General features: G+C 36.0%; 1 protein-coding gene across 3 annotated transcripts; it reads right to left on the bottom strand.

Annotated features, from left to right (window-relative positions):
- Nucleotides 1–11,067: 11,067 nt before the first annotated feature.
- Nucleotides 11,068–15,294, bottom strand: LOC111899116 (sucrose synthase). Of its 3 annotated transcripts, none has more exons than XM_023894992.3 (11): nucleotides 15,138–15,294; nucleotides 14,480–14,624; nucleotides 14,216–14,339; nucleotides 13,962–14,113; nucleotides 13,690–13,882; nucleotides 13,165–13,596; nucleotides 12,617–13,074; nucleotides 12,316–12,540; nucleotides 11,666–12,229; nucleotides 11,434–11,572; nucleotides 11,068–11,337 (listed from the first exon to the last, which is right to left on the bottom strand). In XM_023894992.3, exons 2-11 carry the CDS (start codon nucleotides 14,575–14,577, stop codon nucleotides 11,305–11,307), a joined length of 2,418 nt encoding a protein of 805 aa, XP_023750760.1. In that variant the 5' UTR covers nucleotides 14,578–14,624; nucleotides 15,138–15,294; the 3' UTR covers nucleotides 11,068–11,304. The 3 variants fall into 3 exon arrangements, with proteins under 3 accessions (XP_023750760.1, XP_023750761.1, XP_023750762.1); XM_023894993.3 differs by having other exon boundaries at nucleotides 15,131–15,277; XM_023894994.2 differs by lacking the exon at nucleotides 15,138–15,294 and adding an exon at nucleotides 14,819–15,088.
- Between the last annotated feature and the right edge of the window lie 6,233 nt (nucleotides 15,295–21,527).

Here is a 21,527-nt window from a genome sequence, read left to right as displayed (position 1 = left end):
CGTGCTTGAATCTTACGATTTTATGAAGTATAAAGTTATAGGACTAATGTTTTGACCAAAAACCTAGGGTTAAATAGATAAGTTTGTAACTTCAATGTGTGAGTTAATATATGATGAGCATTCATATATAAAATTGATATTTACTATCATTAATATCAGTTTAGCATTCAAGTCTTGAATAATTCAAACTGAACACTAGTTTATTTGATTATTTTTCCACTTGATCACTGAATAGCTAGTCTTAAATCAAAGGATTAGTAATTTGATCATTATTGCTAGTCATTTAGGAATCGATAATCGACAAAATTAATTCCATTGCACTACCCATAAATCAACCTAGGAAATAGGTGAATCGAATATAAATAGAAGTACTCTTTAAATCTTGTTTTCAAAACCAGTATCTGCTTTGTCTTTAGTTTAAGTACTTGTTTATTTTAAAGTATTTCAAAAGTTGATTGTTATTAAGTTTTCTGAACATGCAAAATCAGAACAACCTTCACTTTTACTTTATTTAGTTAGTTAACTTTTAGTAGATATTTTAATCTGAAATCATTCATGTTCCCCAAGTGTTCGACAACCTTTTTCTTACCTAAAACTATATTATTTCGCGAATACGTATGTCTAATTGTGTTTTAAAATTGGTTTAGATTTGATGGGATATATAAATTAAAAACTAGTAAATAAAATATGTATCAAAGGGGTAGGCGGGTAAAAGAGTGGCTGTGAACAAGGGTTAATGTCATAATAAGGTAAGAAACTATCTAAAGTATTTTAAAAATATCATTAAACTAAAAAAATGTCATCAAAAGATAACAAATTTAAACTTTTGTTTTTAAAATATCATTATGATCTGCAACTTTCTTTTTTTCGGTCACAGTGGTATTTTAAACACAAAAGTGATAGTGTTACATTTTCATGTCTTTTTTAATTCAATGGTATGTTCAAAACATTTGAGATAGTTTGATATATTTTCATAGTTTTTTAAGTTTACAATTTGATCATCATATTTTTAATTTTTTTAACGCTTGTTTGTTATCTAAAAAGACATGAAATTTATTAAGTTTGTTATATTAATAACTACACATCATCAGCAATCTATTTTTCATATAAAATATTACGCTATAACAGTAACAATTTAATAAATATTATATTCATTAAACTATGAATATTGTAACAGATTTTTGTTTTGCATGAAAAAATTATATCAATGTTAATATTTAATTATAGAGTATAAGAGTTATTAATTTTTATATGTTTGGTTGTTTTCAAAACATTAAAAAAAATGTACAAAATAAAAAATATTAATTAGAACTTTTTGTTTGATTTACTTGCATCTTGTATTTATGTGGATCTATTATTTTCATCTAACAAGTTCAAATGCTAATGGATTCTCATGTACTCAAGGGAATATCATCAACACAATATCCAATATCCTTAATCATGGTACATATTGTCAATAAACAATTTATACACTTTTTTATTGTTTAAAAAATAACTAAACATATTAAAAAGTAATAAGTTTTATATAAAGATTAATATTATATATTTCCAAACAAAAACATTGATTTTAAAACATTCACTATTTAGCAATAATGGTTTTTATTAAAATATGAGTGTTGTAACATAGTATTTTAATTTAAAATAAGGATATATTTATGTAAGTTTTTATGTTAGCAATAACATTCTTTCAGGACTCACTCACTTAAAATACAATAAAGTTGTATGGAATATGAAGAATGGGGGTGTATTCTAGTAGAATTTACTCTCGTTATGCTAGAATACACTCTTATTATTCTATATATGAACTCATTCTGAAAGAATATTAGTATTGACATTAATGACAAATTTAATTAGTTTCCATAAAAAATTATAAGTATGGGTATCATTTAATATACATTTAATGTTTACTAAATTCTTATTGGTGCATTCTAGCACACAATAGATATGAGAAACATTTGAACCTCTCTCTCTCTCTGTATATATATATATATATATATATATATATATATATATATATATATATATATATACTCATCAATTTACAATGATATTATTATGTTTAGAATACAGGTGTTAGAGGGAGAGTAGCCAACTTCTTCAACATTTATCTTCATATATAATGTCATGCCACTTGTCAATCTATTGATTCTTAATTTCAAATTTTAAAATTTAAATTTTACCACTCTAATTATATTAAATTAATAACATTAGAATAAATAATAAAATAAAATTAATACAAATTATAAGATCACGTATTTATTTAAATCAACGATTATAACTTTATATAACTAAATAAAATATATCTTAACGAATAATTTATTTAAAATAATTGATTAATAATTTTAGGTTTTTATTATAAAAGTTTAATTAATTTTATAACCGTGATTCTCACGGGTTATAATATAATTGATTATATAAGGAATAGATCTTCTCAAAATATCTCCTATGCCTTGGGATCAACAAATTAGTTTTACACAGGAAGTTATGTATATGTGTTGATCAAGGCGTTTTATCAATTTTGAAGACTTTGTGCCAAAAATAAGAATGGATCCATAAATATAATTTATTTTATATATAAACTAAATTCGTTAGTATTATGATAAGTCTGATAAATGTTATAAAACTATATATAATCTTATATAGTTATATGATTTGTGAAACTTTACTATCATTTTCTTTGACTTTATAATTAATGCTCTTCAATATATCATTGTCAATAGTTATCATTGTCAACTTATTAAATCTTTATTATGACAATGGAATTAATTATTTGTTTAAATATATTTGTTCCATTCGAGGTCAGCTAGGGGTGTTCAAAATGTGTGTATGAACAGAGCCCACTGAAATCTAAACCAAGAGATTATTTAGATTTTATATTAGATTTTGTTCATTTTTTGTCCTAAGTAGTATGATGCATCATTCTAGAAAAGGAAACAATGCAAGCGGAAGCGGGAAATTGGAAATTATTTATGAAAAAAAATCAGAGCTTTGGTTCACAATTTGTTCATAGAGAACAAAAGATGGCTAGCAGCAACATTTTCTTAGTTCTTATTTTCTTAAATCCAGAAGAAATCATTCAAAAGAATATCCATAATCCTCTAATATTATAAGGTAATAACTAAATCGGACGGTTTCTTTTCATACTTCTTTCTTCATGAATCTTAAAAATCAATAAATCACAAACATGGAGTGGAGATTTGAAAATCTAAAGTAAATTGTAATTAGGATTGAGTTTCGAAAATCAAATGTTTGGATGGGGTATAGGGACGAAAATCAGAAGATATTATACATTTTTTATCTATGTGATATATTTTTTATGTTGTTTAGAAGTAATTCGTTCTTTTCATTCTTTTTGGTTCATATTTTCTTGAACTTTGAAGCATTCAAGCACACATGTGTTGACTTTCAACCTAGCTTTGAATTTTAGAAGTTTATTGTCTTAAGTATCAAAAATAAAAATATATTATACACATGATACAATTATGATATTATTTAAAAGTAAATCTATTTTTTTCATTCTTTTTAATTCCCAATTTCTTAAATTTATAAGTGTTAGAAGCAACAATCTATTGACTTTTGATCCAGATTTGAGTTTTAAAAGTTTCCGACTTTTAGATTTTTTTCGAAGTGTCGAAAATTAAAACGTAATTTTTTGATTTCCAATTGTTTATCATTTCTGATTTTTTACGACAGAAATACCATCACTTATTCCGATGTGATCATGGTGGCGAATTTGACAACTTTGCCTTTCTACACATTTTTTATACAAATGGAATTCAAGTTCGTTTTTCATACCTAAAACTTCCAAACAAAATGGAAAATCCAAATGGATGATACAAACGATAATCAATGTCAAACACATCCTTCTATTCTGATCCTACATACCAAGCATATTGGGTTGATGAACTTTCCATGACATCTCATTTACTTAACATTCTATCATCCAAATATATCAACAATGACATACCCTTCACTCGTCTTGATTACACTAAACTTCGCCCCTTTGGATGCATTTGTTACCGACAAGGTTCTAAATAATATAAGGTATGATTTAGCGGCAATGTTTAGCCTCAAGTTTTTTCAAGCAGTGGCGAGTCATGTCGTTTGTAAGGCGTGACTTAAGGCGACAATTTTGTATGTATGTATGTATATATATATATATATATATATATATATATATATATATTCTAATATTATTCATTTTGTAACAGCCCGGATTCCCAGGTATTATTCATTTATTTATTTTTGGTAATTTGTGAAGAGACTCGGCGAGTTGGAGCCTAGAATCGCCGAGTATGATCGCGGATTTGGACGCGGGTTCGCATCCGGACTCGGCGAGTCCACGCTGTTTAATGAAACCCTAATTTCCCGGCCTTGAGCCCTATTTAAAGGACCTTATACCCCTTCATTGCGGCTACCTTCGACCTTGAGAGCACCAGAGCATCTGAGAGTCCTTGTGAGTGAGATAAGAGGCCATTATTCACCATCTTTGTGTGTGTTTGCAAGAAAGGAAGAGGAAGGCCAAGCTAGGAGAGTTGGGGAGCTTGGATCTACTTCCATTTCGGCAGAGGAAGCTATTTGAGGTAATATTCAGAGCTTATTCTCGTGTTTTTATGGATAGGGTCAAATCTAGGGTTTCTTCATGCCTTGTTTGCCTTGTAATTGGAGTGTGAGAGGTCCCATGGGGAAATGGTACCTAGATGTGGACCTTAGTAGGTCCAGAGAGTCGCAAATGCTCTGCTTTATGCCTTTCCTTTTGAGTTTGGGGCTTAGGTTGCCATTTTAGATGTCATTTCACCAAAAGAAACCTTATAGGCGTTGCATGGTAGCCAAGATTGTGACTTTACGTGATGAATGTGCTTGGAAGGACTGGATCTATGAGTTAATGGAACGGATCTGACCTCAGGAGCGAGATTGAGTTGATGCATGGCATGGACTCGCCGAGTCCGAAGAACAGACTCGGCGAGTAGCATGAAGATTGTCCTTAACCACTCAGCGAGTGGTCTTGCCGAGTTAAGGGGTTGACTTAGTGAGTCAAGGAGAGTTGGAGAGGGTTGACAGATGGACTGAGTCGAGCTGGAACTCGCCGAGTTGTTCTTGAGACTCGGCGAGTTGAGTCGTGGTGGCCCCGCGATTCATGCCAGGTGGAACTCGTCGAGTCAGGGAAGTACTCGACGTGTCAAAAGAGGATCCTAGGGAGTCAGTGAACACGTATAGACTCGCCGAGTCGCTCTAGTGCACTCGCCGAGTCCGGTCAAAGTTGACCGTTGACCGTTGACCAGAATTGACCAGTGTTGACTTGATAGGGGTAGTCAACCATAGTTGAGAAAGTGTTAATTAGAGATATATTGTGTTATAGGAGGATTATAGCTCGGAGGATCGATCGCGAGTGATTTCCGGGATTTGCGAGTTATCGAGATACGCGAGGTGAGTCTTCTCACTATACTTTACCTTGAGTAGGTAATCAGAGTTATGTGACAGAGTATTTGTATGCTATATGTATGTTATGTGTTGTACTGCATTATTTCTATGTGATTTATGCTGTGCATGTTTATAGAGTTGGAACCGGAAGGTTCCCAGAGTTAGAACCAGTGGGTTCACAGAGTAGGGTCTACGGACCCACAGAGTTATAGCCTCGAGTGGCTAATATGTGTTATGTGTGGTATATTGGGGAACTCACTAAACTTTGTGCTTACAGTGTTAGTGTTGTTTGTTTCAGGTACTAGTGATGACCGTGGGAAGGCGCCGGCTTGATCTGTACACACGCATGGGATTTTTATGATATGTGATCTTGGGATTTTTGTATGTTATGGATTGGAGTTTTAAACATTGATGTCTTATGAAAATTAAATGAAAATGTTTTTTTTTATATTATGCGAAAAATTATTTTGAAATTCATGGTGTTACACATTTTTACATACATATATGACTTAAGGCGGCATTTATGGCGCTTCATGGCTTCGCCATGACGAGCTTTTTAGAACTTTGGTTACCGACATCTTCACATAAGTTAGCACCCCGATCTAGACCATGCATTTTCCACTGGTATCCCGAAAATCGTCGAGGGTTCCTCTGCCTTGATCTTAATATACACATAATTATATCATGTAATGTCATTATTAATGAAACATTGCTTCCATTTTCATCTATGACACCATTACGATCACCTTCCTAATTTTTTTGGAATCCGAAATCACACCCAATAAAACTGCCACTAAACTTCTTTTATCTCGTTGAACGACTACCCTATCAACAACATTACCTTCTGCTTCATAACCCTCCACGCGGCCCTGATCAGCCGACCACTGAAAACCACTCACAACCATCATTTTTCGTAGCTATGTAACGCCCCATTCTTGAAAAATCTAATTTTGGGTTCCCGAGAGCAAGAGTAAGGGCGTTTCGGTCCTTGATGTGGATATAGATTTTGGCAAGAACGGCTTATGATGGAGGAGAGGTTGTAAATTAAAGATGTAGGCAGCAATGGTCCCTAAAGAGGGAAAATTTAGCAAAGGGGTCCCATGCATGTGTGCTTGTGTATGGCTGGGTACGCCCAGCGTAGTGAAGGAAAGAAACGCGGAGCTCTCTCGACGTACGCCCAACGTACTGGATGTACGCCCAGCGTACGTCTATCATCCAGAAACGCTAAATTTAGGGTCAGCCACTATATAAGGAACATAATGGTTCTTACCCTAGCTTCCATAAGCACTCTCTTATCCTCAGAAACCCTAGATAGCCATCCCATCTCCATTGTTGGGTGTGTTTGACCTTGGAAAGCTTGTTTTGGCAAAAGTGAGTCTAGAAGAAGAATGAGGAAGTTGTCAAAGAAGGAGTTGAGTGGCTGGAGCTTGCAGATCTGGAAAGACATCATCTTCTGAGGCTCTTTTGAGGTAAAAAGTCTCTAGCTTGACAATCATATTGTGTAGATCTATGTGTTGTGAAGTTTTGACATCATTCTTGTCCCAAAAACCTCATCTTGATGCATGATTCGAGTTGGTTGAGATTAGCTGTCCTTTTAGACCTTAAAAGAGGTCTTGAGTAAGAAAAATGAGGTCCCAAGGGCTTTGCTTGTCTCACATGTGTTATAGGTAGGCTTAATGGATTAAGAGCTTTATGGACGTCCCAAGTAATAAAGTTTGAGACTTTATGAATCCTAGGCATATTTGGTCTATGGATCTGAAGTTTGGACTTAAGAGCTGAAGCCATTAAGATCGTATGAGAAGTTGTAGTTCAGCGGAGTTACGCCCAGCGTAGTGGGTCTATGTCCTGATTCCAATCCGCGAGCATCATTGTACGCCCAGCGTACTCCCTCTGTTGGGTTTTCATTTTGGGCCTTAAGAGATTGGGCTGTAATTGGACTATTAGATATTGGGCCGTGACTGGACATTATGGATGGAATATTGTGGACTCACTAATTATTATGGACCTTGGATCTAGGCCCATTTGGTGAGGTGGGCCCAATTTAGTAAATTGGGCCAATATTGGGCTTTGCTTCGGACTTTTGGTCTTTGGGCCATTAGTGGGCTTGAGAGCTTATCTAGTGATGGGCCTTTCATATTTTGAATGTGGGCCATAGTCATGGACCGGATTGAGTTTAGGGTAAATTGATCAGTTTACCCTTGGAAGGATATTGTGTTTGGTCTAATGTTTATTTTGCTACTTCGAATAGTTCGGGATTTTCGGTGAGGCGGCGATTCGGGAATCTGCTTCTTCAGTCAGAGTTTCGGTAGTTGCGAGGTGAGTTATCCTCACTATATCAACAGGGTCTAAGGCACCAAGGCCGAACCTTTATCGGATTGTGATCCGGGTATCGTTGTTGTGTTATTGTTTTGCTATGTTTGCATCCTGGTAGTTAGGATGGTATTATGCTAGTGACCGGTTAGGTCGGTATCCTGGTTAGGATGATGTTATGTTATGTGATCTGCTAGATCGGCTTGATTGAATGTGAATTGATTGAATGTTTATGTGCACATGGTTATTGGACTGGGGTTGGGTTGAGGTGGGTCCTGCTTTGTGCTGTAGGCCAACATACCCAGGGCGGACTGGTTGTCTCGAAGGCCCAGCGAGCGGTCCGGATAGGCTGTAGGCCCCAAGAGGGCGGACCATATGTGCCGAGGCTCGGAGAGTGGACCAGGCCGACTGATGGCCCAGTTCGGGCGGACCAGTCATACTGTAGACTCAGAGAGTGGACCAGGTGGATTGAAGTCCCGGTGCGGGCAGACCAATCACACTGTAGACTCGATGTATATGGCTAGACTGGGAGGGTGGACCGGGTGGGCTAAAGGCCGGTGCGGCGGACCAGTCACACAGTAGACCCGAAGTGTATAGCATGTTGTGCGTGTATGGTATATGTGGTTGGTATTGTGGGGGTATCTCACTAAGCTTTCGGGCTTACAGTTGTGGTTTAATGTTTTTCAGGTTCTTCAGGAGACCATGGCAAGACAAAGGCGTGATCGTACCGCTCCTCATGATTTTGTTTTATGATGTGATTCTGGGAAGACTCTGATGATAATTGTATTGAAAACCTTTTTGTAACAACTTAATGAAATGAGGTTGTTTTTGAAAAGTTTAAATTGATTGAAATTTTATGGTCGTTACAAGCTAGTAGTACCATCGACATCGTTGTTGACCTTCCTTCCAGCCGTCCAACCGTCGTCAATCAACTTGCTGGTTCCCCCCACCACTACCGACCCTTCTGACTCACTTCCCAAATCCATGGCATCCCCCACCTGATGACGACTCAATCTCATCTTGACATTACAAAACACGTTCATAAACTCAATCTGAACATCACCACTCTTTCACCAACTCCAAAGTCTCATGTTCAAGCTCTTAATGATCTAAATTGGAACCATCGTACAAAAAACATTATGCTCAACACTAACTTAGTCTCGGACAAGTTTGCCACCCGTCAAGTTCGTATCATTCATGCCACTTCTCGCTAAGGCCGTCCAAAATACCCAAGACGAAGGCCTTCGTGGTCTAGCTGGCCACAAACCATGATCGTGCACATCCGGTGCTTCGTCGTGGGTCATGGTCATGACGGTTCGTGGTGGGGAGAATGGGGGACCACGATCGGTGCCTCTCTTAAGCCAGCCTTCTTCTTCTCCCTCTCTCTTCGTTCGTGGTCGTCACCGGTACACCAACTCCGGTTCGTGATGGTCCTTGTGGTTCCGTTGTTCGTCGTCACCAGTCTAACAGTACATTGTCATCTTCACCAAGAATATATTCACAAAGTTTGGACCCACCTTGACTGCTCATCAACCTGCCACTCAAGGTGTGGGTGTATATTAGCCAATATATTTGTGATATGTATATTGTATTTGTTGTTAGGCCCATATATTTGTTGTATTGTGTTTGTATTGGCCTTAGCCCACTTAGTATTAGCCATATATATATTTGGTGACTCGATGAGAAAGATTATTCTCACAAAGACAAGAAAAAAAAATATTGGAATTTAAGACAAAAATATCTATACAAAAAGCAATAAAGCCTATGCACATTAGCATAATACATGTAGACCCCGTTTGTTTACCTCTTAATTGCAAAATTAAGAGGCAATTTCTTAAAATTTTAGATTCAGATTGTTTGTTTGCATCTTATTTTTTACCTCTTAAAATTATAAATACCTCTTTCAGATATTAAACAGCATCTGAATTTTAAAAAAACACACGCGTTCCTATGATGCCCTAAACGATCGACCCTTCACCAAAACAACGCCTCCTCTTCTCCTCCCTTTATGCGTTCTTCTTCCATTCACCACCAGATTCGCCGACGACGCTACTAGCCGCCGCCGTCGCCTGCAACGCCACCGGTGTACCCCAACACCGTCGCCGCTTCCGTCTAGAACGACGCTTCCGCCTCCATCTCCGACAAACCAGGTTCGTTTGTTCCTTTTTTCCCCCAAACTCGATACTTTTTCTGTTTTTATGAATGGTTTGATTTGAAATAAACAAAATCAACTTTCTCTTCTTCATCTGAAAATCGATTTCTCTTCAAACTCGAGTTCCAGTCGATAGGTTATCTCTTTTTATGTTCAAATTAGATTTTTTTTTTCTGATTTTTTCAACTTTTATATGTTCAAATATGTTTTCTGTATTTTATGTTTGATTATTATGTGTTCATTGGATATGATATTTGTAAATGATTGATATGATGTGATGAAATCATATTTATGTTATTGAAAGGGCAATAGAAAAGCATGGTGAGATCAAGCTGAGGCAGGACATCATCGCAGAGGCTATCACTCTTGAACATGTTGCAATGGTTTGCTCTCTTAACTTGTTCTTTGGTTGTCATTCCCAATTAATGTGTTAATTTCATTTCTAGTTTGCCTAATTGTGTTTAATGTTTTGTGTCCAATTGTTTGAACTGAGTTCTAAGTCGGTGGAATTACTGATATGACCTTGACTAGTTACCTCAATAATTTGTGCATTTATGGTGTTTATGAACAGAATGTAGCATATGACGGATCTATGGCTCCAAAGAACTACGAGTCTTTGGATGGTTGCATCCCAATTCAAAGAAGATGGTTATTTCTCATATGATCTTAAAAAAAGAAATGTAGAAACTTTTAGTGTTTAGGAGAAGGGGATATTCTTTGGATTTGTGTTTAATTTTGATTTATGCTAAATTTGGATTTTATATGGTGTTTATATATTTTTTACTTATTTAAAAAATTGATTAGGTTATTTTATAAATAAACACTTCAATTCAATAAAAAAAAACAGAAAGATAAAATGGTCATTTTACTAATTCAGCACAACAATTCAGAGATCCCAACCAAATAACATGTTAAACATTCAGCTCTTAAAATTTCAGACCCTTTTAGAAATTCAGACCTCTTAAAAATTCAGATCCTACCAAACAGCCTAAGGCAAGACGGAAAAGAAAGGCATAAATATGGTGGTCATGCTCTTTAATATTGTAAACGATACGTTAAATTGCTTCTTGTTTCAAAGCAATTCTAAAGAATCTCCAACTGGTCCCTTCCAACTGTCACACACAAACACACACCCATTGGATATAATCTAGTATACACATAATATAAAAGTGAACAAAAAAAAATCATTAAAAGTTCAAATTTAAGGCCAATGTAAGGCAGGAGTGAATTACACAAATGGTTGGCAGAGAAATAGGAATGAGGCAAATTAAACACACACACACAATGGCCAAAGCAAAAAAACAAAAAGCCTTTCAAAATACTCTCTTCACTTTATTTATTTTTCGGAAATATTTATATATAAAATATGTGTGGAGCACAACTCCTCAAACCGCTTCACCACCGGATGATTCCTCCTTCACTTACTCATCAACAGCCAACGGCACAGATTCAGCCTGAAAAAAATAACAAATATCACATCCCTTGCTTACATAACATACATTAAATATATTTATTTATATATAAAAAAAAACTAAAAAATAAAAACTTACCAAATTGCGATATTTGAGAGCAAAAAACATTTCAAGATAGCGACGAATCTCAAGCCTGTCAAGCTTCGACACGTGTTTCCAGAATCCATAAACTCCAGCAAGCGTCAATAGCCTATCTGAGTATATCTGCCACGTGTATCTGTTATTTTGAAGAAAAAAAAAAGGTTTATTAGCACATGTTTATGTTTCTAATTAGGACATTGGAGAAACATCAGTTTATCTGTTATCTTACTTCTCCTGAATGCGCTGCTCCGAACCCTTGGAAATGGCATCCCAATGAGAAGGATCAGCTTTGGTCTTCTCAAAGAACTTGACAAGAAGCTCAGTCACCTGGTCCCCATGATACGGGTCAATATGAAACCCGGATTTTCCATGAACAATGATTTCCGCCGGACCACCGTGAAGCGTTGCAAACGTCGGCAGCCCACACGCCATGGCCTCCACCACCGTCAACCCAAAGGCTTCATAAAACGCCGGCTGAATAAAAGCGCCTCTCGTATCAGCAATCACACGATACAACTCACCGTTTCGGACCCGGTTCATCTGTGAAGAAATCCATCTAAACTGCCCGTTGAGCTTGTACTCCTCGATTAAATCGTACATCTTCTTCATCTGAGCTTGCTCTTCCAGATCCTTCGATTCCTTCCTCCGGTCACCGCCGACCACCACCAGATTCACCAGCTCACGAAGGCGATCGTTTTTCGCGTACCACTCCACAAGTCCGGTCAAGTTCTTCACATTGTCCAGTCGAGCCATTGTGAATAGAATCGGCTTGTTTTTGTCTTTCAACACACATCTGTAACATCCATTCAAATTCATTTAAATTATGAATTCGAATGAAAAAAAGAATTGAGAATGTATAATATGCAATGCAAAACGTACAAGTGTTCTTCGTTCTCGACGGAACTGAAGAGGAGATCGTCGATTTCAGGGTGGAGTGATGTGAGCCTCTTTTCTTTCTCAGTGTAAGAGTAGTAGATCCCCATATCAGCACCGGGTGAAACGATGTTGAATTTAGGGTCGAAGACATCGATTCCATGGACGACTCTGTATAATCCAGGCATTGTGAAAGCTGTATGGCTCTCATACTGTCCAACTGTGTCCTTACTGAAACAAAATCAAAATTAGGGTTTCGTAATTCGTACAGGATAATCAACAACGCTGACCAGAATATGTTTTTTACCTTCCGGCGATTTCTTGGAAGGTACTGGTGATGATGAAGTCGGTGTGATTCATGGCGATAAGATCAGCAGTAAACTGAGAGGAGAAATGGTATTTCTCATCGAAGTTCTTCCAGTAGATATCAGAATCAGGGTATTTGGTTTTCTCAAGGGCATGAGCGATTGTGCATTGAGTTACACCCAATTTGTGAGCGAGCAAAGAAGCGACAAGGTTCCCGTCACTGTAGTTTCCGATGATCAAATCGGGTTTTGCCTGCAACTCGGCGGTGACTTCTTTGGCAACATCCTCAGTGAAATTCTCGATGTATGGCCACACCTCAAAGCGAGAGATCCATTTACGAAGAATACCTTTTTCGTTTCTAAACGGAACTCGAAGAATATGAGAGTGCTCTGCTCCGAACACCTTCTCAAGTCGCTGCCCGCAGGTGGTTCCGACGGCGTCAGGGAGGAGCCTCGTCACCTGTTTATAATAACGTCGGTTATCGGCTTATCGCAACCAACTTTAATAAGTATCGAAGATTTTGAATAAAGAAGAAATTAAGGGACTTACGATGAGAATACGGGGAACAATATCAAGTCCTTGCTCTTTAATCCTCTTGAGCATCTCACGTTCTAAAGCAGGAACTTGATCGAGAATGTAAACAATTTGACCACCAGTGTCCGGGTAGCCTAAAACGTTTTCTTGAGCGAAGTAGCCATGGGGAGAAAGAATAACGACATTGAAAACCATAGGAATTCTTCCAAGAAATTTCTGGAGAGTGCTTGCATCAGGAGCTTCCAGAAGATCAAGTAGCATATGGATCATCTCCACGACACCCTCTGCTTTATCACCCCAACCTCTCTCCAATCCAATCTCTTGAAACTTATGTTCGAATTCAGAGTATGGAGTGGTGGCATCGAGCGTAGATAGGTACTCAGATGATTTTCTTAACACAGATTGAAGAGCTTTCAGGTTTTGGATTCTGTCATTCAGCATCATCGTCTGCAAATCAGAAAAACTCAAAACTGTTGGTCCAGAACTCTAATAAAACAAGTAAATGAAGAAGAATTCTAGGGTTTTGAGTGTGATTAATACCTTTCCCTTGTGGGCGTGGGTACGAAGGAAATCAAGTAGAGGGTTCATGGTATTTTTGTCATGAAACATTTTGGCAGAGAGATGCCTGTTCAGAAACTCAACCCCGTTTCCAATGGACTTGGTTAGGGTTGGGCGAGGGAAAGAAGCGGTAAATGGTTTGAAGTCCAATTCCAGTACAAAGTTGTCATGGGAGCTGCAATCAATCGGAAATTGTAAAACATACGCAATTGTGAATTCGAATCTATTGATAACAAAAAGATGATGATACTTACGATCCATCAACGAGTTCTTCTTTCAAGTGAAGATATTCAGGAACGCTTAATTCTTCAATGACCAGTGCATTTACATCAACTTTTATATATTCCCAAACACCAGGTCTCAAACGAATAGAAAATGCAACCCATGGAGGCAACACTATAGCTTCCTATCAACACATAAAAAAACCAGAGATTCAGTCGGATGCATGATCATGATCATGATTGTTTTTTTTTTTTTTGTGTGTGTGTGTGTTTGTTCGATCATATACCTGTGTTGATTTGAGAACTTCACGAAAGGAACTATCATAGAATTCGGAATCCTCTGTGCAGACTGCATTAAACGCATCCATGAGTTGATGAGGCTTCAATATTCCTTTTCCATGGCTTTCGATCCTTGAGTATATTAAATGAATAAAAACAAACATTAAATCGATTCTAAAAATTGTAGCTGGATATTAAATGAGAAAAAACAAACATTAAATCGATTCTAAAAATTGTAGCTGAGAAGATAGTCTCCAGAAAGCACAACATACCTTGCAAGAACCTTTAGGGTTTCATTACGACGGGATGCAAGAGTAGAATCCAGACGCTCTCGGAAACTGTGTGAACGGGTGAAAACTTTTTCCGCCATGATCGACCACGAATTTACTTATCTTACAAAATCAGAAGGATTATCAACTGCAAGAGAAGGAAACGTTTAGATAATCTAGTTACCAAAATACAGAGGACATTAATTTGAAGAAGAAACACAAATTTTTAGGCGTCTTTGTTTTATTAGTCTAACAGTTCAGATGCTTCTATAGATCATTGATTATCAAGTGAAAAAAACAAAAGCAATTCAATGGCGGAAAAGGGGATGAACGGAAGGATACCATTAAATCGAACTTGAAGTTGCAATATTAACCACCTAACACCGCATTAAATCGAAGTAGACACTTAATAAATTCATTATCAAAACTGGTAAACACAAGCTCAAGGATGAATCTCAAGTTGAAGGTATCTACAAGAATGGAGCTACATATATAGCAGAGAAATCAAAAGGGAGCTAAAATATGTGCGATCATGGTGATGAAGTTGTGTGCAAAAAAGTGAGCTAAAATGCTACAGAAACTAAAAATGGAAATAAAGTAGTTTCGATCATCCTGACTGAACATAGACAAAATATAGCAGAAAGCGTTACATACATCACACCTTTTAACTTGGTTTTCAACAGCAAAGCGAACGATATTTTGACGATGGAGAAAAGGGGATGAACGAAAGGATAGAGATGGGAAGACAAGTGTGGGAAGGGGGTGACTTTATAAGCAAAGAAAGAAAGGGGAAACGGAAACTGGAAATTCTTTCAACCTTTTTTTTTATTATTATTTCATTTTATTTATGTGTACGGATTTAAGTTTTTAACTAAAAAAGCAATTATATGTTTTTCTACAGCATTATTAAAATAGCCATGAAATACCACTATGTTCAACTTGTGATTATCCCCAATTGGTTAACTTTTTTACCTATGTAAAGCACTTAAATAATGAAAACTAATGGTAAGGGAGCACATAGATAAACTTGCTAATTATCATATAATATGCAAAACCTCGTCGACATGAAGGTTCCTGGTTTCGTTTCATGTAAGAGCAACACTTGTCTAATATTTTAATATATATATATATATATATATATATATATATATATATATATATATATATATATATATATATATATATATATATATATAATCCATAAAATTATTGACTTAGACAAAGCATGTAAATGAATATTTTTCACCTCTTCAATAATTTATTTTACTTATTGAGATATTATTTTAAAGATGTATGAATAAGATGATATGTAGTATAAATAATTAAACACCTATTAAATGTAAAGATAAAAATCATGTGATCTTAAATATAATCTTCTAAGTGTTTAAGAATCCTTTAAAATCTTATTCTTTCTTTTATAATGTTTTAGTTTAGTTTAGTTAGTTTTAGTTTTAATTACATCAAATTTATAACACGTTGTCAACATAAAAACTTTAATCACTCTAATCAAATGGAAATCACATTATCATGCTCAACGTATGTATTACTAATAAAAAAATATTTATTATAAAACAACCATTATATTAAAAATAATAATGAATTAAGAAAAATTATTTGTTAGCAACAACTAATGATATTTATTTATTTTACAAACCATTATTTATGTATTCTAACTAGTATTTATGCATATTAACATTTACATTATATAACTAACTTTTATTTCTTCGTACTAACATTTAAATTATGAAACTAATTTTTATTTATGTATATTAATGTTTATATATACATACCAATGTTTATTTATTTATATTTAGATATTCTTCATAATTTTTTTAAACATTTACTAATCTTTATTTATATTTATGCTTAGCAAAATTATACCAAATGAAATTATGTATCAAATATAAGTCTTATTCAATAATTTATAGAATACATATACATATACATTCCAGTATTGTGACATTAGTAATGTAAAATCTCAATAGAACATTTTGGGCTTGGAATTTTTTAAGTAGTAACATCACATGAAGAAAAAAGGTTTATATGGAACATATAGTTTACTTTTAAGGATATTAAATCTCTATTGTTGTTTAGTAGTATAGTTTAGTAGTAAGGATATGAAGTCTCTATTTTTGTTGTAAATGTATGAATTCCCTATGATTTATTAATAATAAACTATTAAAATAACAATAATTAACAAAAAACTTAAATAAAAAACCAATAAAAAATTTGGTATGTACTTGACCCGGTTGTGCATGGTCGTTTTGGGTTGCCTTCTCTAAAGCAACTTGACAAGGTAATTTAAGGAGACAGAGAGAATATTATGGTTTATTAATATATTATAAGAATAATATATTAAAGGAGAAATCATATTTATTTAATTAGTATTGGTCATAAATTAATTAGGAGTTAATTTGGTGACTAAAAGAGATTAATTAAATAAAGGGGTATAAATTGTCAAACGTATGATAGTTGAGTTTTGGGCTGGAGAACCTAATGGACTAAGGGGGAACGAAATTATGATGGGGATCCATCATATTTTCGTCCAAGGGCCCTAATCTAGAAGGTTTTATGGGCTGCTTGGTGATTAAGCTATCCATTAGGGTTTAGGTTGAAACCCTAGGCTATGGAAATTGGCTACCACTTGATTCTAAGAGAACCCTAGGCCGATTTCAACACCTCTCTCACGCTCTCTCATATTGCCTTCTTGCTTGTGGGTTTTGTTAACCATTAGAGGAGTTACATTTGTGACTCTAAGCTCAAGGTCAAGAAGATTACAAGGATTCAAGCTACTTGAAAGAGGTAAACCACTTAGATTTGTTTTCTTTATGATAATTTTGAATTATATATGATAGATCTAGGTTTGTAAGTCTTGGAATCAAAGCATGTACAATAAAGAAACCTAGATCTAAGCATTAGGGTTTGTATTTGCACATAAGAATGTTTCTTATGCATAAAACCCATCAGTGGTATCAGAGCCTTGATTGGTTTCAATTTTATGTGATGCTTAACTATTTTGCTTGCTGAAAATCAAGTTTTTTGCCTCTGCCCGACTCAACTCGGCGAGTCAGTATCTGGACTCGGCGAGTTGGCCCTTACTCGGCGAGTTCAGAGCTGACTCAGCAGTTTATGCGTCAGATAGAGGGTATTTAGGGATTTAGTTGCTGTTTTGACTTGGATTTGATGCCTAAATCGTTTTTTGAAGTTAAAATCCGAATTTTATCTTAATTAAATGATTATCTTTGCCAAAACAATAGATAATTTTAAATCTTTTGAATATTGGTTGTTTATATGATAAATATGGATTATTTAAAATTATTTGGTAATTATCTAATGACTAAAATAAGATTAGGTCAAATATAGATAATTATGAAATTAATTGTTTAATTTAAATTATTTGTTATTTGATCCCTTATGTTTTGAAAAGTTCAAAACTTGCCCTCAAGTTTTGAAATTTGAATTTTGTGATTAAAAGTTCAATTTTGAATAATTTAAATTTCAAACCCATAGAATTTTACAAGTTTAAAATTCAACCCTATACTATTATATATTATTACAAGCTTAATATATATATATATATATAATATATATATATATATATATATATATATATATATATATATATATATATGTATAACTTAAACTGCTAGTCTTACCGTTAGTAGGCCTCATTCACGAAGCTGGTCTATAAGGTGGGTATAAGGTTGTTGCCTATAAAATGGCGCTTAATGGGTGTACACTCACACCCACCGCTTGCTTGACTGGTGGAGGGTCGTTAGCCGAACGGGTAGGATAAAGCAACCCTCTCCTCATTAAAAGTATAATGTAAGATACAAAGTAACTACACGTTTTACAAATTCCTAATCTTAGTTACTTTAGGGTAAAATGAGAAAATGATGCTAATCCATGGAATTACACTTCGTACCCTTGTCAAACGTTAGTGGAGCGTGTGTGGTTAACCGGCACATTAATTTGGGGATGACATTGGTAGCGAAGGGTGACTTGATGTTTGTCATAGATCAATGGAGCATGTGTGGTTTTCCGACACATTGATTAGGTGATAGAGACATTGAGTGCACCATGTTGATTCGCATGGTTATTCACAATTTTTTTGCGATCCTCAGTATCCCAGTCGAAAATTTGAAATACATATCGAGATTTAAACATGTCATTGAAAAGTTCAATGAATCTCAAAGATCTAGGAGTTTTCAATACAATTAAAACCTAAATGTCTTTTTCGTTTTTCATGGTGAGAATTAGTGAATCGTCATTCACTTACCTTCAAATTATTTACTTTTAGAGTACGACATCCCTTTCTAATTTGTAAATAATGTTGTTGGATCCTAGCCCTAATTTCTCATTTGGGTGTTTAATTAAGGATTCATTTCTAATCAAACTTTGTTCCTTTCTTTTTCAGATGTCTGCAAACAACAAAAACAACAACAACGCTTTTGGGTCATTCTCGTTGATGAACCTGTGTCAGAAAGTGACATTTGATGGGTCAAACTTCAACGAGTGGATGAGGTATATTTGCATGATCACATGCTACGTGGACAAAGAATATGTACTCGATGAAAAGCTTGAAAAGATCATCCCAGATGTTGCTACTCCTGAAGAGCTAGCCGCCTTTGAGGCCCACGAGCGTGATGCTATGAAAGTTCACTGCATCATGCTGGCCACCATGAACCTCGAACTCCAAAAGTCCTATAAGGACATGTATCCATATGAAATGCATCAGGATTTGCTGGACAGGTATCACCAGAGCGCGAGGCAAGAGCGCTATGAGATCATTACTAACATGATCACCGCTAAGATGGGAGTGGAGAATCCCTAACCTCTTATTTGCAGAAAATGTAGAGGTATGTTGATCGTCTTCTCAAACTTAATGTTAAGTTTGATGAGGATTTGGCTATCGAAATAATCCTCCACTCCTTGCCCTCCTGCTACAACCAGTTTAGGATGACCTACCACATGAACAAGGAGGAGGTCTCCTTGAGCAAGCTCCAAGGAATCTTGAGCATTACTGAGGGCAACCTCAAAGACAAATCCGTTGCACCGTCCCCTGCTATGGCCGCTCCTATGATGGCAATAGGTCAAGGAAAGGGTAAAAAGAGGAAGGCTCCATGTAAGAGCCACCATAAGGGGAAGCCCCGTGATGGTTCGTCCTTAAGTGGGACCAAAGCGGGCCTTGCTAAACCCTCATCCGATCCCAAGGAAGCAGAGTGCTTCTATTGTCATCAAAAGGACCACTGTAAACGAAGCTGCCCTCAGTATCTGCAAGATATAAAGGATGGGAAGATTAAGCCCACCTTTGTAGGTATGTATTCTATTAAATCTAATAACTCATCATTTGTTACTTCATGGGTTCTTGATATAGGGTGTGGTTACCACATTTGTTCTGATATGTAGGGCCTAAAAAGAAGTATGGAAGTGGAACATGGAAAGATGAACCTGATTATGGGAAACAGAAGATCGTCGCCTGTGACCAAAGTCGGTGTTTATTCTTTAGTGTTGAGTAATGGGTTAGGGATAGATTTAAACAATTGCTGTTATTAGCCATATATGGAAAGAAACATTATTTCATTTCATGGGTTGTTTAGACAAGGTTTTAGATATTCTTTTGATAATAGTAATGGTTCTATTAATGTTTATTTGAATGGTATCTTTTATTTCAATGCATTACCTTGTAATGGGATTTATGAATCTGTGATGGTTGTTGATAATTTAGGAAATAATGTTTTGAATATTGATTTGTCTACTAGTCTAGACAAAGCATGCTTGTGGCATTGTCGCCTTGGTCATGTCAACAAGAAACGCATAGCCCAACTCCAAAAGGATGGAGTATTGGAGTCATTCGACCTTAGGGACGATGACACGTGTGAATCTTTTTTTTTTGGAAAGGGAACTTCCCTAACGAGGGTTTCCGGGCCAGCTTACGCGCACCGACTAATCCCCCGTTGCAAACATGAGACTTTGCCCCATGCCCTGGAGTCACTGCAAACGAACCTCCATGGCCACAAGGGTTGAGTAGTGCCAGGATTTGAACATGGGTCAATAGGTTATCCCACCATATCTTCCACATGATTCGACCTTAGGGTTTGTGTTTTGACACGTGTGAATCTTGTTTACTTGGGAAGATGACCAAGTCACCATTTACAGGCACTTGTGAAAGGGGTGAGGGTTTATTGGATCTCATACACACTGATGTGTGTGGGCCCTTTAGATCCACCACAAGGGATGCTTGCTGTTTCTACGTGACTTTTATAGATGATTATAGCAGATATGGATATATCTACTTAATCAAGCAAAAGTCGGAAACCTTTGAAAAGTTCAAAGAGTTTAAGAATGAAGTGGAGAATCAGCTAGGCAGGAAAATCAAGATGCTTCGGTTAGACCGAGGAGGAGAGTACCTAAGTCTTGAGTTTCACGACTATCTAAAAGAATGCGGAATTGTTTCGCAATTGACGCCTCTGAGGACGCCACAATTGAATGGTGTGGCTAGGAGACGTAATCGGACCTTATTGGACATGGTTCGTTCTATGATGAGTCGGACTTCGTTACCAATAGCTTTATGGGGGTATGCCTTAGAGACTGTCGCATATATCCTTAACTTAGTTCCCACCAAGAAGGTTTCCAAGACTCCTCGCGAGATGTGGACAGGGAAGGCTCCCTCGTTGGCACATATTAAGGTTTGGGGTTGCGAGGCTTTCGTAATACGAGAGACTCACGACAAGATCAAACCTCGTAGTGAGAAGTGTTATTTCATCGGCTATCCGCAGAAGTCTTTTGGCTATCTTTTCTATAGACCGAGTGACAATGTTGTCTTCGTTGCTAGAAGAGGAGTTTTCCGAGAAAGGAAATTGATAAGCTAAGAAGACATTGGGAGGAAAATTGAACTTGAAGAGATTCAAGATCAAAGCGATGAAGGAACCTCTTACACTGGCACTCAACTTGAGGAGGAAACTCCTGTTGAATCTGTTGACGAGTCCTTACCTCTTCGACGTTCCACTAGGGCTAGTGTTCCACCCCAATTGTATGGATTTCATATTAC

Source organism: Lactuca sativa, chromosome 5, assembly GCF_002870075.4.
Source record: "Lactuca sativa cultivar Salinas chromosome 5, Lsat_Salinas_v11, whole genome shotgun sequence".
Taxonomy (NCBI): domain Eukaryota; kingdom Viridiplantae; phylum Streptophyta; class Magnoliopsida; order Asterales; family Asteraceae; genus Lactuca; species Lactuca sativa.
This window is presented reverse-complemented; position numbering and strand designations above follow the sequence as displayed.